Source organism: Littorina saxatilis, linkage group LG15 (assembly GCF_037325665.1).
Source record: "Littorina saxatilis isolate snail1 linkage group LG15, US_GU_Lsax_2.0, whole genome shotgun sequence".
Lineage (NCBI taxonomy): Eukaryota > Metazoa > Mollusca > Gastropoda > Littorinimorpha > Littorinidae > Littorina > Littorina saxatilis.
In genome coordinates, this window is record NC_090259.1 from 12,489,305 (window position 1) to 12,509,142 (window position 19,838).

Below are 19,838 nucleotides of genomic sequence, written 5' to 3' on the forward strand. Positions count from 1 at the left end.
TGGCCAGAAGGGAACACATCAAATAGGTTCTCTTTCGAGCAGGGAACGTGGCACAAACACAACGGCTGTATGCTGTGCGTCGGCCAATGGCATTTACGTACCACCCATGGTGATATTCAAACGGAAGCGTATGCCCCCAGAACTAGCGGATGGAGCGCCACTTGGTTCCATTGTCACAAGCAATGAGAGTGGGTGGATGGACACTGACACCTTTTGCGACTGGCTTGAACATTTCATCCGACATGTGAAGCCGACAGTGGATGAGAAAGTTCTACTCATTCTTGATAGCCACAAGAGCCACACCTGTAACATCAGAGCAATCAATCAAGCCAGAGAAAACGGCGTGATCCTGTTGTCGTGACCACCACACACAACACACAAAATGCAGCCCATGGACCGCTCACTCTTCAAACCCCCGCAAACCTACTATACTACGACCAGGCCATTGCGAGTTGGCTGCGTAACCACCCAGGACGACGTGTCACCCCATTGCAGGTGTGCACGTTGTTCAATGAGGCATACCTGAAAGCTGCCAAGATGAGCACAGCCATCAATGGGTTCAGATCCTGCGGCATATGGCCATGTTCCAGAGAGGTGTTTGACAGCAGCGAGAGTTTCATGCGTCAGCCGATGGGTCGCCCAGGGTATTTGCAATTCCAAGTTCACAGGGTCTTTCACTGTCTCAATCAATCAATCAATCAATCAATATGACGCTTATATCGCGCGTATTCCGTGGGTACAGTTCTAATCGCAGGGATTTATTTATGCCGTGTGAGATGGAATTTTTTACACAATACATCACGCATTCACATCGGCCAGCAGATCGCATTTCGGCGCATATCCTACTTTTCACGGCCTATAATTCCAAGTCACACGGGTATTTGGTGGACAATTTTTAGCTATGCCTATACAGTTTTTCCAGGAAAGACCCTTTTGTCAATCGTGGGATCTTTAACGTGCACCCCCAATGTAGTGTACACGAAGGGACCTCGGTTTTTCGTCTCATCCGAAAGACTAGCACTTGAACCCACCACCCAGGTTAGGAAAGGGGGGAGAAAATAGCGGCCTGACCCAGGGTCGAACACGCAACCTCTCGATTCCGAGCGCAAGTGCGTTACCACTCGGCCACCCAGTCTCACCCACCACCGCCTCCAGTACAGGTTGCTAGATCGCCGCCATTTCAATCACTGGCTACAAAATCAGAGGTGTCTCCACCACAATCAGTTCATGAATACACAACATCGCTGCCGTCGCCACTGCCAGCACGACCACCGGTTGCAAGAACCACATTTTTGCAACCATCAGCAGCGGATGTGGAGCAATCACAATCGCAGCCATCCAGATCACCTGTTTCTGAATACATGTTTTCAGAATCAACGCAGCCCTTGGTATCACCACGACCAGATGTTGCAACCTCATCACCATCGGCTTCAGAACAACCATGGTCACCTCGGGCAACTACTTACGGACCATCACGACCACCAGGGACGGATGCTTCATCAAAAATGCTGAAAAGGCCGATCATCATCCTTGATAGGAGGAAAGGGAGCACACTGAAGTATGGGAGTGGATTTGCACATGCCTCTCCGGTGTATTTGATCTACCTCGCGTTCTGTGACAACGCTGGACATTATGATTGTGTCCTTCCACCTCAAGGTTCTACCGTGGAGCTTTCCAATCCATCGTCAAAAAACGTCAGAAAGACCGTAGAACATCCTCAGAAGAGCTCACCGCGAGCCCCTACAAACGTAAGCTGGAAGAAAAATCGTACCAGAGAAAAAAGAATGCCACCAGGATGACCATTCCGACGAACAGCAGGAAGAGAACAACAAAGAAAACCGCAGAGAACACGAAGCAAGCAGAAACTGAAACTGAGGGGAATTGGCACTGCAACCTGTGTGGCGAGTGGAGCCTGGAGGACATGATCTGCTGCAGGAGCTGCAAAAGATGGGCACACACTGCTTGTGCAGGGACAACCCGATCATATTTTGTTTGTGACTTTTGTTGTTAGCATTTTGTTTTTACTTCTGTTGCATGCCGGTTGCTTTTACCCTTCTTGTTTACATTTAGTCAAGTTTTGACTAAATGTTTTAACATTGAGGGGAAATCGAGACGAGGGTCGTGGTGTGTTTGTGTGTGTGTGTGTGTCAGTGTGTGTAGAGCGATTCAGAGAAAACTACTGGACCGACCGTCGCGATAAAACCTTCGTGGTTGAAAACGGCGTTAAACACCAAATAAAGAAATAAAGTACTGGACCGATCTTCATGAAACTTGACATGAGAGATCCTGAGTATGGTATCTCCAGACGTGTTTTTCATGTTTTTGATAAATGTCTTTGATGGCGTCATATCCGGCTTTTCGTGAAAGTTGAGGCGGCACTGTCACGCTCCCAGTTTTCAACCAAATTGGTTGAAATTTTGGTCAAGTAATCTTCGACGAAGTCCGGACTTTGGTATTGCATTTCAGCTTGAAGGCTTAAAAATTAATTAATGAGTTTGCTCATTAAAGTTGTCGTTAAAATCGATTTTTTGCAAACAGATTTAAAATTGATTGCAGTGTGTGTGTCCGTGTGAGTTTGTGTGTGTGTGTGGGGGGGGGGGGGGGGGGGGGTCGTCTTGACTCTTATGTTAGACTTGATAACAAAACTCCACTCTTGATTCGTGAAGTGTGTCACCATTTATCCCACTTCACATCCTGGTATGTTTAACAGAGATATTCTGAGTTCGTGTGCGTTGTCAGCTGACCTACGCTGGCTTGCTATGTCTCACGAAGGACTTAACGATTTTGATTTTTACATTTAGTCAAGTTTTGACTAAATATTTTAACATCGAGGGGGAATCGAAACGAGGGTCGTGGTGTATGTGCGTGTGTGTGTTTGTGTGTGTGTGTGTGTGTGTGTGTGTGTGTGTGTGTGTGTGTGTCTGTCTGTCTGTGTGTGTGTAGAGCGATTCAGACTAAACTACTGGACCGATCTTTATGAAATTTGACATGAGAGTTCCTGGGTATGAAATCCCCGAACGTTTTTTTCATTTTTTTGATAAATGTCTTTGATGACGTCATATCCGGCTTTTCGTGAAAGTTGAGGCGGCACTGTCACGCCCTCATTTTTCAACCAAATTGGTTGAAATTTTGGTCAAGTAATCTTCGACGAAGCCCGGACTTTGGTATTGCATTTCAGCTTGGTGGCTTAAAAATTAATTAATGACTTTGGTCATTAAAAATCTGAAAATTGTAAAAAAAAATACAAAATTGATAAAACGATCCCAATTTACGTTTATCTTATTCTCCATCATTTGCTGATTCCAAAAACATATAAATATGTTATATTCGGATTAAAAACAAGCTCTGAAAATTAAATATATACAAATTATTATCAAAATTAAATTGTCGAAATCAATTTAAAAACACTTTCATCTTATTCCTTGTCGGTTCCTGATTCCAAAAACATATAGATATGATATGTTTGGATTAAAAACACGCTCAGAAAGTTAAAACAAAGAGAGGTACAGAAAAGCGTGCTATCCTTCTTAGCGCAACTACTACCCCGCTCTTCTTGTCAATTTCACTGCCTTTGCCATGAGCGGTGGACTGACGATGCTACGAGTATAAGGTCTTGCTGAAAAATGGCATTGCGTTCAGTTTCATTCTGTGAGTTCGACAGCTACTTGACTAAATATTGTATTTTCGCCTTACGCGACTTGTTTAACTTGGTTTAAGCGTGTTTTTATTAATTTCTTGTATACATGTTATAAACAGGAACAGCATTAAGAACGTTTACAAGCAGACTGCTTATGGACACGTTCTAAAACTGATAATCAATACACATTCTGATAACAAGACATTTTTTAACTTCCGAGTTCGCCTATAAGAAGTGGTCTATTCTATATTTAATTCTGCTTGTCTGCCATTGAGTTGTCCAGGAATGACAGCAGATTGATGTTAACAATGCTGATTCCACTTCCTTTTTACCCGTTGAACCCGATTTTTATATTGAGTCAAGTTTTGACTAAATATTTTAACATCGAGGGGGAATCGAAACGAGGGTCGTGGTGTATGTGCGTGTGTCTGTGTGTCTGTGTGTCTGTGTGTCTGTGTGTGTGTAGAGCGATTCAGACTAAACTACTGGACCGATCTTTATGAAATTTGACATGAGAGTTCCTGGGTATGAAATCCCCGAACGTTTTTTTTCATTTTTTTGATAAATGTCTTTGATGACGTCATATCCGGCTTTTCGTGAAAGTTGAGGCGGCACTGTCACGCCCTCATTTTTCAACAAAATTGGTTGAAATTTTGGTCAAGTAATCTTCGACGAAGCCCGGACTTCGGTATTGCATTTCAGCTTGGTGGCTTAAAAATTGATTAATGACTTTGGTCATTAAAAATCTGAAAATTGTAAAAAAAAATAAAAATTTATAAAACGATCCAAATTTACGTTTATCTTATTCTCCATCATTTGCTGATTCCAAAAACATATAAATATGTTATATTCGGATTAAAAACAAGCTCTGAAAATTAAATATATAAAAATTATTATCAAAATTAAATTGTCCAAATCAATTTAAAAACACTTTCATCTTATTCCTTGTCGGTTCCTGATTCCAAAAACATATAGATATGATATGTTTGGTTTACAAACACGCTCAGAAAGTTAAAACAAAGAGAGGTACAGAAAAGCGTGCTATCCTTCTTAGCGCAACTACTACCCCGCTCTTCTTGTCAATTTCACTGCCTTTGCCATGAAAAATGGCATTGCGTTCAGTTTCATTCTGTGAGTTCGACAGCTACTTGACTAAATATTGTATTTTCGCCTTACGCGACTTGTTAATTCTTCTTCTTGTTGAATTGAATGACATTGTTCAGGTTTACGTTTCAATAAACGTTAAAGGGACATACTTGGTTGTAGCGTGTTATTTTGAATGTTTGTGGAATATTTGAATGTGGTCCATATTAGGAGCCTCACAGGTCCATATTTAGGAGCATGGACAATTTCAGTTGGAGATTTCAATACGACTCGCTATAACAGCAATATCACGTGTTTGTGTGCCTCTGAATCTAAAATGCAACAAACAATTAACTGCGGGTCACACGAGCTAATCGGCGGCGGTAGGATTTAAAGAGGCAAGCGCTGTGCAGAAGATTCGTGCGTTTGAAGAGACACGACCGTTGCGTTATCTGCTTCTGGGCTCCTATTTTTAAAACTTTCCAACCTTCGAGTTGTCCGGCTATGATTTTAAGAATGGGTGTTTAAAGGAAAGGGTGTTTGTATTGTGTGTGAAGGCCTGACGGTGTATGTGACCAGAGGCTGATGGTTAACGCGTTAACGTGAAGCTGTGAAGGGTGTGTAACTCGATAATTCGCTGTGCATAAAATAAAGTTGTTGCTTTTGCCTTTTAACGATTCGCTCAAGTTCGAGTATTTATATATTAACTTCAATTTATACTGAAAGGTCCATACCTGAACAGATAAAGATTGATTTGTAGATTATGGCTTTGATAGTATAAATAGACCTTTTCGGTATCCAAGCAGCCCTCGCGAAATATCCGCGATATTTGTTATTATGTTTGGAACATCGCAAGAAGCGGCTAAGCTGGTTGCCAGTTCCTGATTCCCGTGGCTGCCAGGGTGGCACTCATTACCGTACAATCCCTAGCATAAGCCCACCTCCCATGTGCACAGATTTAGGGCAAAATTGGGGGGTGGGCGTTTGCTAGGGATAGACCCCTTTGCACAAAGTAAGTTTTGTGCTCAACCGTGTAATTGAGTGAATACAAACCCAGAAAGCATGTAAGTTAGGTCGTGTGAGTAGAAGTGAAGGAAAAAAGAAAAAAAAGGACTTTGAGGCAAAGAAAGGCCAACCATGAGAGAGAGAGAGAGAGAGAGAGAGAGAGAGAGAGAGAGAGAGAGAGAGAGAGAGAGAGTGAGAGAGAGAGAGAGAAAAGGACTGGCTCTTCTGAAAACAACACGAGCATAGTCATTCATATAAATTTATGAGTAAAAAGAAAATCGCCAGACCTTTGCAAGGACAAACAATAACAACACAATTCCGGGAAAAAGAAACTTGATGAAATGTCGAAATGTCAACACCAATGAAGCCCTTTCTTTCTGTACAGGGAAGAAATTACACGATCGTCTTTGGAAATGAAACGTTCTGAACTTGGATTTTGTCTTCAAAAGGCCCAATCTTTCTGAGAAAGAAAAACCCACAAACTTAGGAAAAAAAAGAGAAGAGAAACTCGAAAAAAACATGAACGATGGGTGGGAGTGAGGAGAGGGGACAAAGAATAAGAAAAAAGGAAAGAAACACGAAAAGGTAAAGAAGGGGAAAAAGATGACTTTTGGAACAGTCTGCACAAATCCTAGTGAAAGTGAGCCTATAGTCTCTTTGAAAAAATCAGGGTGGGCGTTTGCTAGGTAGTTACCCCTGTGCACAACTTTTGGCCCAAAGTGGGGGGTGGGCGTTTGCTAGATGGTGGGCTTATGCTAGGGATTTTACGGTATTTACCCGACAAACAAGGTTCTAATATCAACTCCAGTTGGGGGAAGGAGTTTATGCTTGTATTTGATTTGTCTTATTCCATCCCGAAGGCAGGCATCCCACCAGATTTAGCAACGCTGCAGTGTCCGCCATGGATGCGGGGAGAACAGTGGTATTATGTCAGTTTAACATTCAATATCTTCACAGATACAAGCAGTTTGAAGTCCAAGGACACCTCGACACAGATGCACTTCAGACCGTGCCCCCCCTCCCCCCTCCCCCTTTATGAGGGGGACCCAAACATAGATTAATGTCAGCACATTTTCTGTTTGTGTGTGTGTGTGTGTGTGGGGAAGTCTATCTCCCAGCATCCTTGTTTATTCATTGTGAGGGTCCATTGCTGAACACATGTATTGTGAGTCAGAGTGTTTTTCTTTCTTTTAGAATTTGGCAGCAACCGCTGCAGCTTACGGTGTACAAGTCAAGAAGATGATTCTGCTTGGTTATACTATGTATGCAGGGATCGTGAACATTATTAGTGTGTGTGTATTTGTATCTGTGTGTGTGTGTTGTGTGTGTTTCTTTCTGTGTATGTTCATGTGTTTGGTTTTGTGTGTGTGTGTGTGTGTGTGTGTGTGTGTGTGTGTGTGTGTGTGTGTGTGTGTGTGTGTTTGCGTGCGTGCGTGCGTGTGTTTTTCCTCCTTTTTTTTCCCTCCCCCCCCCCTTTATGAGTGTGTATTACTTTTAGTCTGTATGCCTGCGCCCTTGACATCATCCAACCACTTCTCTCCCCTTTCATTCATTTCCGTTCCTAGAGTTCCTTCCCCTTTTTGCGTGTTTCCCCTCCATTTTCTTTCAAACCCTGTTCGTTCCGTGTTGCGTCTGCTTTTTGTTGTCTTTTGTGTTCTTTTCCTGATGAAGCTTCCAGAAGCGAAAATTCGTAATCGTCTTGTGTCGTCTTTGTATTGGTGAGTACAGTAATCCTTTGTTTTTTAACTTTGTTCATCTTACCACAGTCACTTCGTTGTTTAGATTAGGAAGACTGTTAGTATGAAAGACGTCTACTTTGCTTCAATTACGTACATATAAAAGTGCATTCGATGTGTTGGAAAGCTTCCACTTCCAGGGGGAAATAGCAATAAATAAATAATATTTAGTTTACATACCCGATGCCTTCCTTTAACAGGGATGCTACGTTGATAGATTTGTGGGCGATTCACCGGATGTGTGCCCTGCGCTGTTAATGCAATGTTGTTTTGTTTTGTTTTTTGTTTTGCCTTGCAGCTCCTCCAACATTCACAATTTACTCGTCATTCATGTTGATGGCTCATATCTGACCAGATATCAGTTTCAGGCTGTATCGCAAAAAAGGCAATGCGTCCATTTGGTGGAGATTTCATCCAATCTACCCAGGAACGGGACAGCCAGCGTTGCATGCAGTCCCGATACAACCATAAAAAGGGAGGTGTTTGTCTTTGGTCGTTCGTCAGACATAAGACAATGTATTGTCCACAAACAAGCAATGGATGGAAAAGTATAGTTCATCTGCCCTTTAGCAACCAAACAACATAATTATGACAACAACAACAAATCGCAAATCAGACCAAGTATAAACATCTAAAATGCAATTAAGAGAATGCTTGCACCCACACACAACCAAACAAACGCATATGGGTCCCGGTTGGGACAAATAAGACCGTCATCAATAATCTCATTTGTTAAAAGAACTGATTAAAACAGGCAGACACAAACCAGTATGCGGCTGCAATCTCTTGTTATAGAGAGGTTTTCTAATAATCAACTCTTAGTATCAGGTATTCTCGTTCATGGGTCAAGCTGTATGATCTGGCTAAAGACGCACCTTCACACTATCAGGAAGCACCTCTGCATCCCCCACCCGTTGTCAGTCCAGGCCTGCACAGCTGTAACGTATTTCCACTACTATGACACAGCAAAATACACATTTTGCAGACATTGTGCTACATTTTGGAGCGATTGGCAGTGCCACCTGGCTGTTCGTGATCTTGTCACAACCTCGAGAATGTGGTACATTTTAACTGTGTTGTTATACTCTGTCGTGATCCCAAGAACTAAATGGTCTTACTTTGGCAAAGTATGGAGCTGCGCGCAAGCAGCATAAATGCTGTGCAAGGGGCTAATTGGTTCTGGGGGCAGAAGGGGACGTGATTGTCCGCGCTCTGTTGGAGAAAGTGGACTTTCAGGCACAAGGTAGCGCGGATCTGGACATATTTCCAACGATGGGGAAGGGGTCTAACTACAATCATCTACTCTGAACGTTAAGAGCTTCTTTTACATAATAACATATGCATTGTTCCTTTACCTATAGTAAGCTGTCGACACATTTGCAAAATTCATTGATTTTAGAATTTCGAAGCGAAATGTTCCAAAATGTTATACACCTAACATTGTTGTTTTGAGATAAAGTAAAAGTTGTAGACAGCGTACTAGAGTTACATTAGGGCACAGGGGTGGCGGAAACTGGCTGTAACCAAACTTTGAAAAATCTGGTGTCGCCAGTTTGATGGCATAAGTAGACATGGCTAATACAAGTAACTGGCTTACCTAAAATTTAACATAGGCTTTAGCCAAGAAATTCAATGTAGACACCTAAATACAAAGGTGTGATTGCGTAAACGCAACAAATGCCCAGGATTCTGGAAGGCTCGAACGCCGATGTAAACAGAGGTATGAACGGATACTGGGTCCCCTAGTTGTTGACCTTTTCTCCATCTACGAATGGTAACTCGGATCAGATCGCATGCAACATGAAAGGGTAACATTTCCTTCAGCGGCCGTATGCACGGGGGGGCCCACTGCCAAAGAGCCGGAAGTCTTCGCGAAAAAGAGGCAGCGTATGGGGGAAAAGAATATATCAATTCGTAGAATTACGAAACACCCTCCGGTCCAATTACGGATTAGGCTTCTTCAGCTTAGGGGGAGTAGGGTTTTAAGAGCCATGCCTACTGCCGCCTTTGTGCCCTTATGTTGCCAACCTTGTTATATAAATACTGCATTAAAATCCCGTCGAAGCTGTCATCACTTTAAGACGTTTTAATTTGGTTGTTGCTGCATGCATGGAGTGGATGCAGGAACCTTTTGCTCTGCCTGTCTGATGCTGAAGTCTGGTCATAAAACAATTTAAGTCTTTACTTAAATTTGGTTATGGCCAGGTTTGGCTGTAAGACATGTAACTGGTAAGACGGTCGAAAATGATCATTTGTTCACCTTTCTGTAAAAAGTCGCACCGAGGATAAGTCAAGGGAGGTAAATCTCCCAACTTCCTTTTTATATTTAGTCAAGTTTTGACTAAATATTTTAACGTAGAGGGGGGAAATAGAGACGAGGGTGTGGAGTATGTGTGTGTGTGTGTGTGTGTGTGTGTGTGTGTGTGTGTGTGTGTGTATGTGTGTGCGTGTCTGTCTGTCTGTCTGTGCGTGTGTGTGTGTAGAGCGATTCAGACTAAACTACTGAACCGACCTTTATGACATTTTACATGAGAGTTCCTGGGAATGATATCCCCGGACATATTTTTCTTTTTTTCGATAAATGTCTTTGATGACGTCATATCCGGCTTTTTGTAAAAGTTGAGGCGGCACTGTCACTCCCTCATTTTTCAATCAAATTGATTGAAATTTTGGCCAAGCAATCTTCGACAAAGGCCGGACTTCGGTATTGCATTTCAGTTTGGTGGCTTAAAATTAATTAATGACTTTGGCCATTAAAAATCTGAAAATTGTAATTAAAATTATTTTTTTATAAAACGACCCAAAATTACTTTTATCTTATTTTTCATCACGTTCTGATTCCAAAAACATATAAATAATGTTATATTTGGATTAAAAAAAAGCTCTGAAAATTAAAAATATAAAAATTATGATCAAAATTAAATTTCCGAAATCGTTTTAAAAACAATTTCATCTTATTTCTTGCCGGTTCCTGATTCCAAAAACATATAGATATGATATGTTTGGATTAAAAACACGCTCAGAAAGTTAAAACGAAGAGAGGTACAGTAAAGCGTGCTATGAAGCACAGAGCAACCGCTACCGCGCCAAACAGGCTCGTCACTTTCACTGCCTTTTGCACTAGCGGCGGACTACGTTCAGTTTCATTCTGTGAGTTCGACAGCTACTTGACTAAATGTTGTATTTTCGCCTTACGCGACTTGTTCGTCTTGAACTTGGCGTGGTAAGACGTGTCGTAACGGAGAAAAAATTTCCCACCCACCCCACCACAAGAGTGAAAGGTTCTCCTGCTCCTAGCCGATACACTGGTGACAGCTTATTTGCCTGAATACCCATGCTGGGGGGAGTTGCATTGGTCAGAAGATGGGTTATCTCTTATTTGGTACCAGGTGGATTTGGGGGGGTGTGGGCCAGAAAATGCGTTATCTCCTTTTCAAGGGCCGAGGGGGGGGGGGGGGGGGAGAGAGTATGTTTACCTGATTACGGGTAATCTCCTGTTCATGTGCCTGGGGATGTATGAGGGGGGGTTGTTTGGCAGAATATGGGTCATATCTTATTCTGTGCCAGGAGGATTTTGCATGTTTATTACAATTGTTTATAGCGCCAGCAGGGTGATACAAAACTTGTCACGTGTGGAGTTTCTCGGTTAGGACTGCTACACGTAGTATTGTGTCGTAAAGGGACTTTGAATCACCTCCGATTCAGGGCAATCCTACACCTGCCTTCGGACACTTGTTTATAATTCTTATGTCCAACCTCTTGTTTATAATTCTTATGTCCAGCCTCTTGTTTATAATTCTTATGTCCAGCCTCTTGTTTATAATTCTTATGTCCAGCCTCTTGTTTATAATTCTTATGTCCAGCCTCTTGTTTATAATTCTTATGTCCAGCCTCTTGTTTATAATTCTTATGTCCAGCCTCTTGTTTATAATTCTTATGTCCAGCCTCTTGTTTATAATTCTTATGTCCAGCCTCTTGTTTATAATTCTTATGTCCAGCCTCTTGTTTATAATTCTTATGTCCAGCCTCTTGTTTATAATTCTTATGTCCAGCCTCTTGTTTATAATTCTTATGTCCAGCCTCTTGTTTATAATTCTTATGTCCAGCCTCTTGTTTATAATTCTTATGTCCAGCCTCTTGTTTATAATTCTTATGTCCAGCCTCTTGTTTATAATTCTTATGTCCAGCCTCTTGTTTATAATTCTTATGTCCAGCCTCTTGTATTTGTATCTCCTTTTCTATGCTGTTACAGGTCTTTTATGTTAAGGTTATGTCCAACTTCTCGTGCAGTATCCATATTGCAGTACATGTACATTATCTCAATTGCATTATCTCAATTACACGCCTTGTGGGTAAGGGTTTTGTCTAACCTCTCGTACAGTATCTCGATTACTTGTCTTGTAGGTTGGGGGTTATAATTATGTCAAACCTTACATGTGCTGAATAACGAAATTGATGACAACTGGTTTTATTCATGAGAAGACAACAAAATAAATACCTATATGTGATAATGTGTTTAGGGAGCTAGGAGTTAACTTAATCGGGGAATAGCATTAACACAATTTGTTGTCGTTTTATGATTGCTTGATGTTAACAAAGGCTAATCATTTGTCAGGTCTTCGGGGTTAGAGGTACCTCAAACCGCTTATACATGTTTTCTCTTAGGATGTTTATTTATGTGTCTGCTACTCTGGTGCAGTAGGCAGAGCTCTTTCATTTCACTGGCACGAGCTAATTCAAAGTCTGCATAAGTAGACATGGCTAATACAAGTAACTGGCTTACCTAAAAATGTAACATAGGCTTTAGCCAAGAAATTCAATGTAGACACCTAAATACAAAGGTGTGATTGCGTAAACGCAACAAATACCCAGGATTCTGGAATGCCCGAACGCCAATGTAAGCGGAGGTATGAACGGATACTGGGTCCCCTAGTTGTTGACCTTTTCTCCATCTACGAATGGTAACTCGGATCAGATCCCATGCTGGCATACGACTGGAATCTGAAAGGGTAACATTTCCTTCAGCGGCCGTATGCACAAGGGGCCCGCTGCCAAAGAACAGAACGGAAGTCTTCGTGAAACAAAAGGCAGCGTATGAGGGAAAAGAATATATCAATTCGTAGAATTACGAAACACCCTCCGGTCCAATTACGGATTAGGATTCTTCAGCTTAGGGGGAGTAGGGTTTTAAGAGCCATGCCTACTGCCGCCTTTGTGCCCTTATGTTGCCAACCTTGTTATATAAATACTGCATTAAAATCCCGTCGAAGCTGTCATCACTTTAAGACGTTTTAATTTGGTTGTTGCTGCATGCATGGAGTGGATGCAGGAACCTTTTGCTCTGCCTGTCTGATGCTGAAATCTGGTCATAACTGTGTTGTCTCGCAGTGCTCGCGCGCAGAGGGCCGTGTGCAAAGCGTTGTACTCAAACAGCCTTGTGGCGCTATATCCGATAATGGCACAAATATGTTCAAATGACACAATATTTTCGTCTATCCATACATTACGTACACAATTCACACCGGCTTCAATCCATTTATCAAAACACAACACATTATTTCTAAAAATAATATCTGCATTATTCCACAAACATTGATCAAAAATACTTTCTTTTTGAACAGGACATAAATATCTGTTCTCAATCCATACTTTTAAAACTTGTTGCCAAAATGTTGATTTAACTCTGGTCAGACCAATAAACTGTTTCGGTTTGGCAGTTGATTTAAAGTAACACAGCTGGCTTCCAAGAACCTCATAATAATGTCTTGGAATCAATTGCCAATTTGCAAAATCTGCTTGTTGTAGACTGACTGCCCAACATAACAAAAAGAATGTCTGCATATTGTGCCTATTTATCATGTGAATACCTCCTATTTCTAAATTATTACACAAAACTGTTCGTTTCACCTTTTCAAAAGCTTTACTATTTGAGTACTTCCGTTTCCACAAAAATTTAAAAAGGATAGTATTTAATCTATCAAGCACTTTTGTCGGTGCAGAGAGTGCCTGCAAAACATACTAACTGGGATATCAAAAAAGTTTTAATTATACACAATTTACCACTAATGCTATAAATTCCGTTTTGACCACATTCCAACAATTCTTTCAATTTAACGTTATCACGAGACGAACAGAGATCTCAGAGATCGTCTGCTTCTCAACTGTTTCGCGCAAATCGTGTAATATCTATTTTTGCGGAAACCTCCCGAAGAAATGCAATCTGAGCGGCTTCCACCTGGAACATAGTCGTGCTTATTTGGAATGTGACGTCCTGTTCTTCGTCAGTCACACCTATCTCGAAAACTAAGAGTCGCAAAGAACCAGCGCTCTTCCATTAATAGGCTTACTACCAAACATACGCCTGTCCCTCTTCAGTTCCGACACACACATTCAGATAGGCATTCAAGCCAAAGGTTCTCAAAGCTGAACTTGCCAAAAGAGGATCAACCTCCCCTGGAAGGGAATGGAATCGAAGTTCCTGCCATGTAATCAACCAAACAGAGCACCACCCCCACCCTTCACATACATACGGAAAACAGGCATAGGATCGAATGTCCGCAAAACTTCGCTACCAAACAGGGCAGGGTATGGAATTGAATGACCTATGATCTATCCCCCCCCCCCCCCCCCGCACACACACCCCCTCAAAAAACGGAAGACGGGCATGAAAACGAATGATCTAAACAACCAACCATAACCCCCCTCCTCCCACACACACATGGAAACCTGGCATAGGGTCGAAGGGCCGCAAAACTACACGACTAAACAGAGCACCCCCCATCTCACCCCATTCCTTTGGCATCCCCGCCCCCCCCCCCCCCCCCCCCCCCCCCGCTTCATTACCTTATCAAGTTTCGGGGTTGAAAAGAGGTCATTGTGTAAGGCGAGCATAGCTGTACGCCCCGTGATGTTGACAAAGTGGGCTGGCTGTACGCTTCAATTCAGCAAGCCCAGTAGTGTTTGGGAGCGCTCTGAAGAAAGACGGCTTTGTGAGCCATGACGAGGTTCTTTTCAAGTCTAAGTAGTTGGGCACATGAGCCGACACGTTGTCATTTGAGAAGTATGTCAATGTGTACAGTGATTCACCGTGCATTGCGACATCAGCAAATGCATACAGAGAAGAAAAATATGTTAAAAGTGAATTAATTTTGTGCTTGGTTGTCTACTTCACGAAATGTTGAAATGCTGTATAAAATCATGCTTTTGGGGCTCTGAGATATGGACACCCAGACAGGTTTTGCGAGTTGGAAATAAGTCAATCAAGAACCAACACAAAACATGCATGTGTCAGGTCTGACATCTTTGGCAGCTATAATATTCTACTTTAACGACAGTGTTCAAGTTGCATAATAAGACATTGCTAAATAAGGCTATCACTTATTAGTCATTACTTATTCCTTCAAAGATGTTTTATTCAGGCAATTTCACAATTTGTGATGCAATGCATAGAAGTCAGATAATAATCAGGGGCGGATTAGGAGGGGGGGGGGTTACAGGGGTTCTGGAAAGCCCCCCCCCCCCCGGCTGTCAAAAAAAAGAAGATGTAATACTAACTTTAAAAGACAAATGAGTGGCTGCTGACACCAGTTGATCATGTTTAAAATCAAGGATAATTTTATAACGTTTATAAATTGTGCATAAAATAGCAAAAACTCTTCAGCTTAACTGCTCCGCCCCTCATAATAGAGTGGATATGACGGATAAAAACATATTCAATACAATATACAATCAATTATAATAAGTGCTGTTCTACAAGGGTAAAGTATGAAACCCACTTGATATGATATGATATGTTGACAGACTGGTACTTAGGCTGTTGAGCCTTTGTCTGATCTTTTGATCAGTTGCTATCCTAGCCTAACTTTGAGCTAGGTAACCTACACGATCTTTTGACTGTGTCCTATCCTATCAACTTTTTCTTGGCTGGTGGGAATTTGTAGTGAGAGGCATACTGACATTTGGGCTATACATATAGTCTTTCAGTGCATTGTCCAAGCGATTTTTGAAACTGTTCATTGTCGGCGCTTCTATTACATTCTTGTCTACTTCAGCCTCAATTTTCCATAATTCAATTCTGTGGATATGTTGATCGATCTTGTATACATGTGTAGGCCAGCTCCTTAAACAAAAAAAGGTCAATGTTGGCTTTACTTTATTTATTCTACATTTGTATACACAACATTTGGCTTGCAATAAAATACAATCAAACCTTCATCGGTGTTTGTTATGTCGTCTTGTCCAAATAATACAAGTGTGGGGTTTAGCTCAAGCCTGCTGCAGTTCATTACTTATTACTTTTAAAAGATAAGTTCGAGTAAAAAGTAAAACAATTTTTACATTGTTTTAACGCTACTTTCCGGAAATGTTTGTTTAATTTGTTGTATTGTTTTTCATTGATGTGCTTTTTTAAGGTTACTGATCAAGGTACATTTTTACTTCAGTTTTGTTCTTTTTTCCACAGTTGAAAATGTAGATTGTCATGAGACTTTGTCTAAGTGTGGGTATGTGTGTCTGTCTTATGTCTGCCTGCTTGTTTTTACATTTAGTCAAGTTTTGACAAAATGTTTTAACGTAGAGGGGGAATCGAGACGAGGGTCGTGGTGTATGTGTGTGTGTGTGTGTGTGTCTGTGTGTCTGTGTGTGTGTGTGTGTGTGTGAGTGAGTGTGTGTGTGCGTGTGTTTGTGTGTGTGTGTGTGTGTGTGTGTGTGTGTGTGTGTGTAGAGCGATTCAGAGAAAACTACTGGACCGATCTTCATGAAACTTGACATGAGAAATACTGAGTATGGCATCCCCAGACTTTTTTTTATTTTTATAAATGTCTTTGATAACGTCATATCCGGATTATCGTGAAAGTTGAGGCGGCACTGTCACGCCCTCATTTTTCAACCAAATTGGTTGAATTTTGGTCAAACAATCTTTGATGAAGCCCGGACTATGGAATTGCATTGCAGCTCGAAAGCTTCAAAATTAGTTAATTAGTTTGCTCATTAAAGTTGTCATTAAAATCGCAAACAAATTTAAAATTGATTGCATCGTTTTCTTCATCAAATTCTGAATAAAAAAAATATATACATATGTCATGTTTACTCTAAAAATGGGATCGCAGTTAACGAAAATAGGTTAATTAGTACTACGATTAAAATTTAAGAAATCGATCCAACAATGATTTCATCTCATTCTTTACCATTTCTTGATTCAAAAAAACATTACCCAATATTGACTGACTGTGTGATGATATCTTCTGCTATGGTCTGTTGAGACAGTGATATCAAAATCGAGACCGGAGGTCGAGATTTTGATATCACTGTCGAAACAGACCAATAGCAGAAGATATCATCACACAGTCAGTCAATGTTAGATATATTGCTAATTCTTTGGACATTTTGTATCTACTGTAAAGAAATTACAAAAGTATTTGTCTCAGCTTTGGCTGTTCCATATCCCTCCCTCTGATTATTATTTCTTTTTGTTCACTCTTTTCTTGTACTTTTCAGTATTTCAAAATGTCTTTTCTTTCAAAAAGTCTTTAGTCACTTGCTCAACTAAATTCTTGGATAATTACATTTTCATATATATTTGTTTGTTTTTAAATGTAGGTGTTTTTGTTTTTGAAGTGGGGAAGCAATAAAGAGGTCGTCGATATCAAAACTGATATCGACGGAAATGTCGTCGATATCACTTTTGCACTGAGCTCAGTTTTGCCCAATTGACCAATGGAAATCCACGTAACATATGAAATAGCAATATATATATATATGATAGGTTGTATTCAAAACAAGCTCAGCAAGTTAACAAGAATGCAGAAAAGCGTGCTTTCCTGCTTAGCACAATACGCTACCGCGCTAATCTGGCGTGTCAATATCACTACGTTTTGCACGTGGGAGGTGAGCGATTTCCTGCACGCGGGGATTGACGAAGCTGTACTGTCTTGGTGCGTTCAGTTTCATCCCGTGAGTTCGATAGCTTGACTAAATGTAGTAATTTCGCCTTACGCGACTTGTTTTGCTTGCTATGGTCCTTTGACTAAATGGGTTTAATAGGAGACAAATATTATTGTTTATCGTTTTTTCAGAAGTTTTGTTTTCTCTCAACATGTTTTACACATTTTATATTTGACCTTTGCTGGACATAACCTTCATGATGTACAACACTTCTTTCAAATTAATCTTAAATATGTATATGTAAGTGCCGTTGGAAAATGTGTCTGCAGCATGTTATAATAAAACCGCTCATTAAATAGAGAGAGAGAAAGAGAGAGAGAGAGAGAGAGAGAGAGAGAGAGAGAGAGAGAGAGAGAGAGAGAGAGAGAGAGAGAGAGAGAGAGAGAGAGAGAGAGCGAGAGAGACTTAGACTTAGACTTAGAACATTTTATTGACATAAAGGGTAAACATTTTAAGCCAAGGGCCTAATCTTACAACGTGCCCTTTACATTCACACTAACACATCCGCACGCATATAAACAACATAATATAATGAATTCATATAGGCATAACATGTAAATGTACAGTAAATAAGCATAAGCACCACGGCCACACGAAACACAAAATATAATATACGAAGTAAAACAATATGAATACTATATGCTATGAATATGTAATATGACGTGAATATAATTATATAGTAATATTAATATAGTATACATTAGACAGAACTGTAAGATTCACATGATTATGTCACCGCGGGTGTGTACTTACAGAGAACAGTTTAGATGTTTTTTTTAAAGAAGATTTAAAAATATTTACAGATTTGCTAGTTTTAACATTCGAAGGAAGAGAGTTCCATCTTGACGGCCCAGCAAAGGCAAAACTAGTTTTATATAGATCTACACGGGTCCTTGGTAGTAGATATTTATCTGATCCGTATCTCTCAGGAGCCTCGGTTATGAATGCATTCAAGTATGGTGGTGCTAGCCCATGGAGTGCCTTGTACATTAACACGAGAGAGAGAGAGAGAGAGAGAGACTGAGAGAGAGAGAGAGGGAGAGAGACAGACAGACAGACAGACAGACAGACAGACAGACAGACAGACAGACAAACAGACAGAGAGAGAGAGAGAGAGATAGATAGAGAGAAAGAGAGAGAGAGAGAGAGAGACAGAGACAGACAGACAGACAGAGACAGATAGACAGACAGAGACAGATAGACAGACAGAGGCAGGGATACAGAGAGAGACAGACATACAGACAGAAAATCTGCCAGAAAGACAGTCAGACAAGAAAAACTTACGGAGAACATCCAAAGGGTACGTGACACAACTAGTGCTGGAGGCACCATAACTTGTCGCCGATTCACACACCATCCAAAGCCCTTCGTATGTTCTGTAAGACGACGATACAGAATAATAGAACCAAAAGGGAGTGGCGTAGCCCACGAAAAAAGCAATGGCGGAGAAAAAGAAGAGCATCACTCCCGCTTTGTAGCCTGAAGTGCGACTGGAGAACACAGACATGTTGAGATCAAACTGACTGTTTCAATATGGACAAAACCCCGCAATGGTGATGAGAAAAAACTCTTCCGAATCGATATCCCTGTGAGACAAGTTCTGAAGTTTCACTTCTCAGTCTTCAACCCTTTGCAGATACAACGTACACTTACACTCGCCCAAAACGAATTGTGCAATACACAACTGAGTATGCGTCAGTTGTTCACTTGCTGGCTTCGGAATTACCTTCCTCGTTCCGCCTCACTAGGACCGCACCCTTGCTATTCTAAGATGACCCCATAGGAATTGCAAAACCGGTTGGCACACACTGGCCACAGATAAACCGTGACCTACTGAGCCATTCCGCTCTCTGATTTCCCCGCTTTGTCCCCCTTCCACGCTCCACTTCCCGGTCCCGATTCTCTCCTCCCATCTTGCCCCCTCACATTTCGCCGGTCCCATCTCGCCGCCTCCCATCTCGCCCTCTCCCATCTCGCCCCCAATTATCTCACGATTTTCCATGAGCGGTATTTCGTCCCCACTCACCAGAATTCGTATCTGCTACCGGCACACATACTTATTCTCACTTGGCGATGGCATCAGTATTTTTGGACGCAGAGGGTATTTTTTTCCTGTTTGACTTAGTTCCGAAAGATGAGACGGTAGCCGATGAATACTATTTCATACTTCTGAGACAACTAAGATAGCATATCAAGGCTAAACACCGAGGAATGCTCCGCAAAGGGATGGTTTTTTTTCTCCGTTAAGACAACGTCGCTGCCCGAAAGTCCTTGGTTTCCATGGCAACAAATCATGAATGCGGCTTGGATATCGTTAACCATCTGCTTGTTTCGTCCTCAAATTATATAAAAATAGCATACAGGGTTCGAAACTAGCGGGGGCGGGGGGCGGAACGCCCCAGAGTTTTGTGTTCCGCCCCAAATATTGCCGAAGC

At 41.4% G+C, this 19,838-nt stretch overlaps 1 protein-coding gene across 1 annotated transcript in view; it reads right to left on the reverse strand.

Moving 5' to 3' along the window:
* Nucleotides 1-19,217, reverse strand: part of LOC138948574 (uncharacterized) — a 37,982-nt gene extending 18,765 nt beyond the window's left edge. Inside the window, exon 1 of the mRNA XM_070320132.1 lies at nucleotides 18,688-19,217. Coding sequence (XP_070176233.1) covers nucleotides 18,688-18,910 — 223 coding nt within the window. The 5' untranslated portion in view covers nucleotides 18,911-19,217. The remainder of the gene's footprint in view (nucleotides 1-18,687) is intronic.
* Between the last annotated feature and the right edge of the window lie 621 nt (nucleotides 19,218-19,838).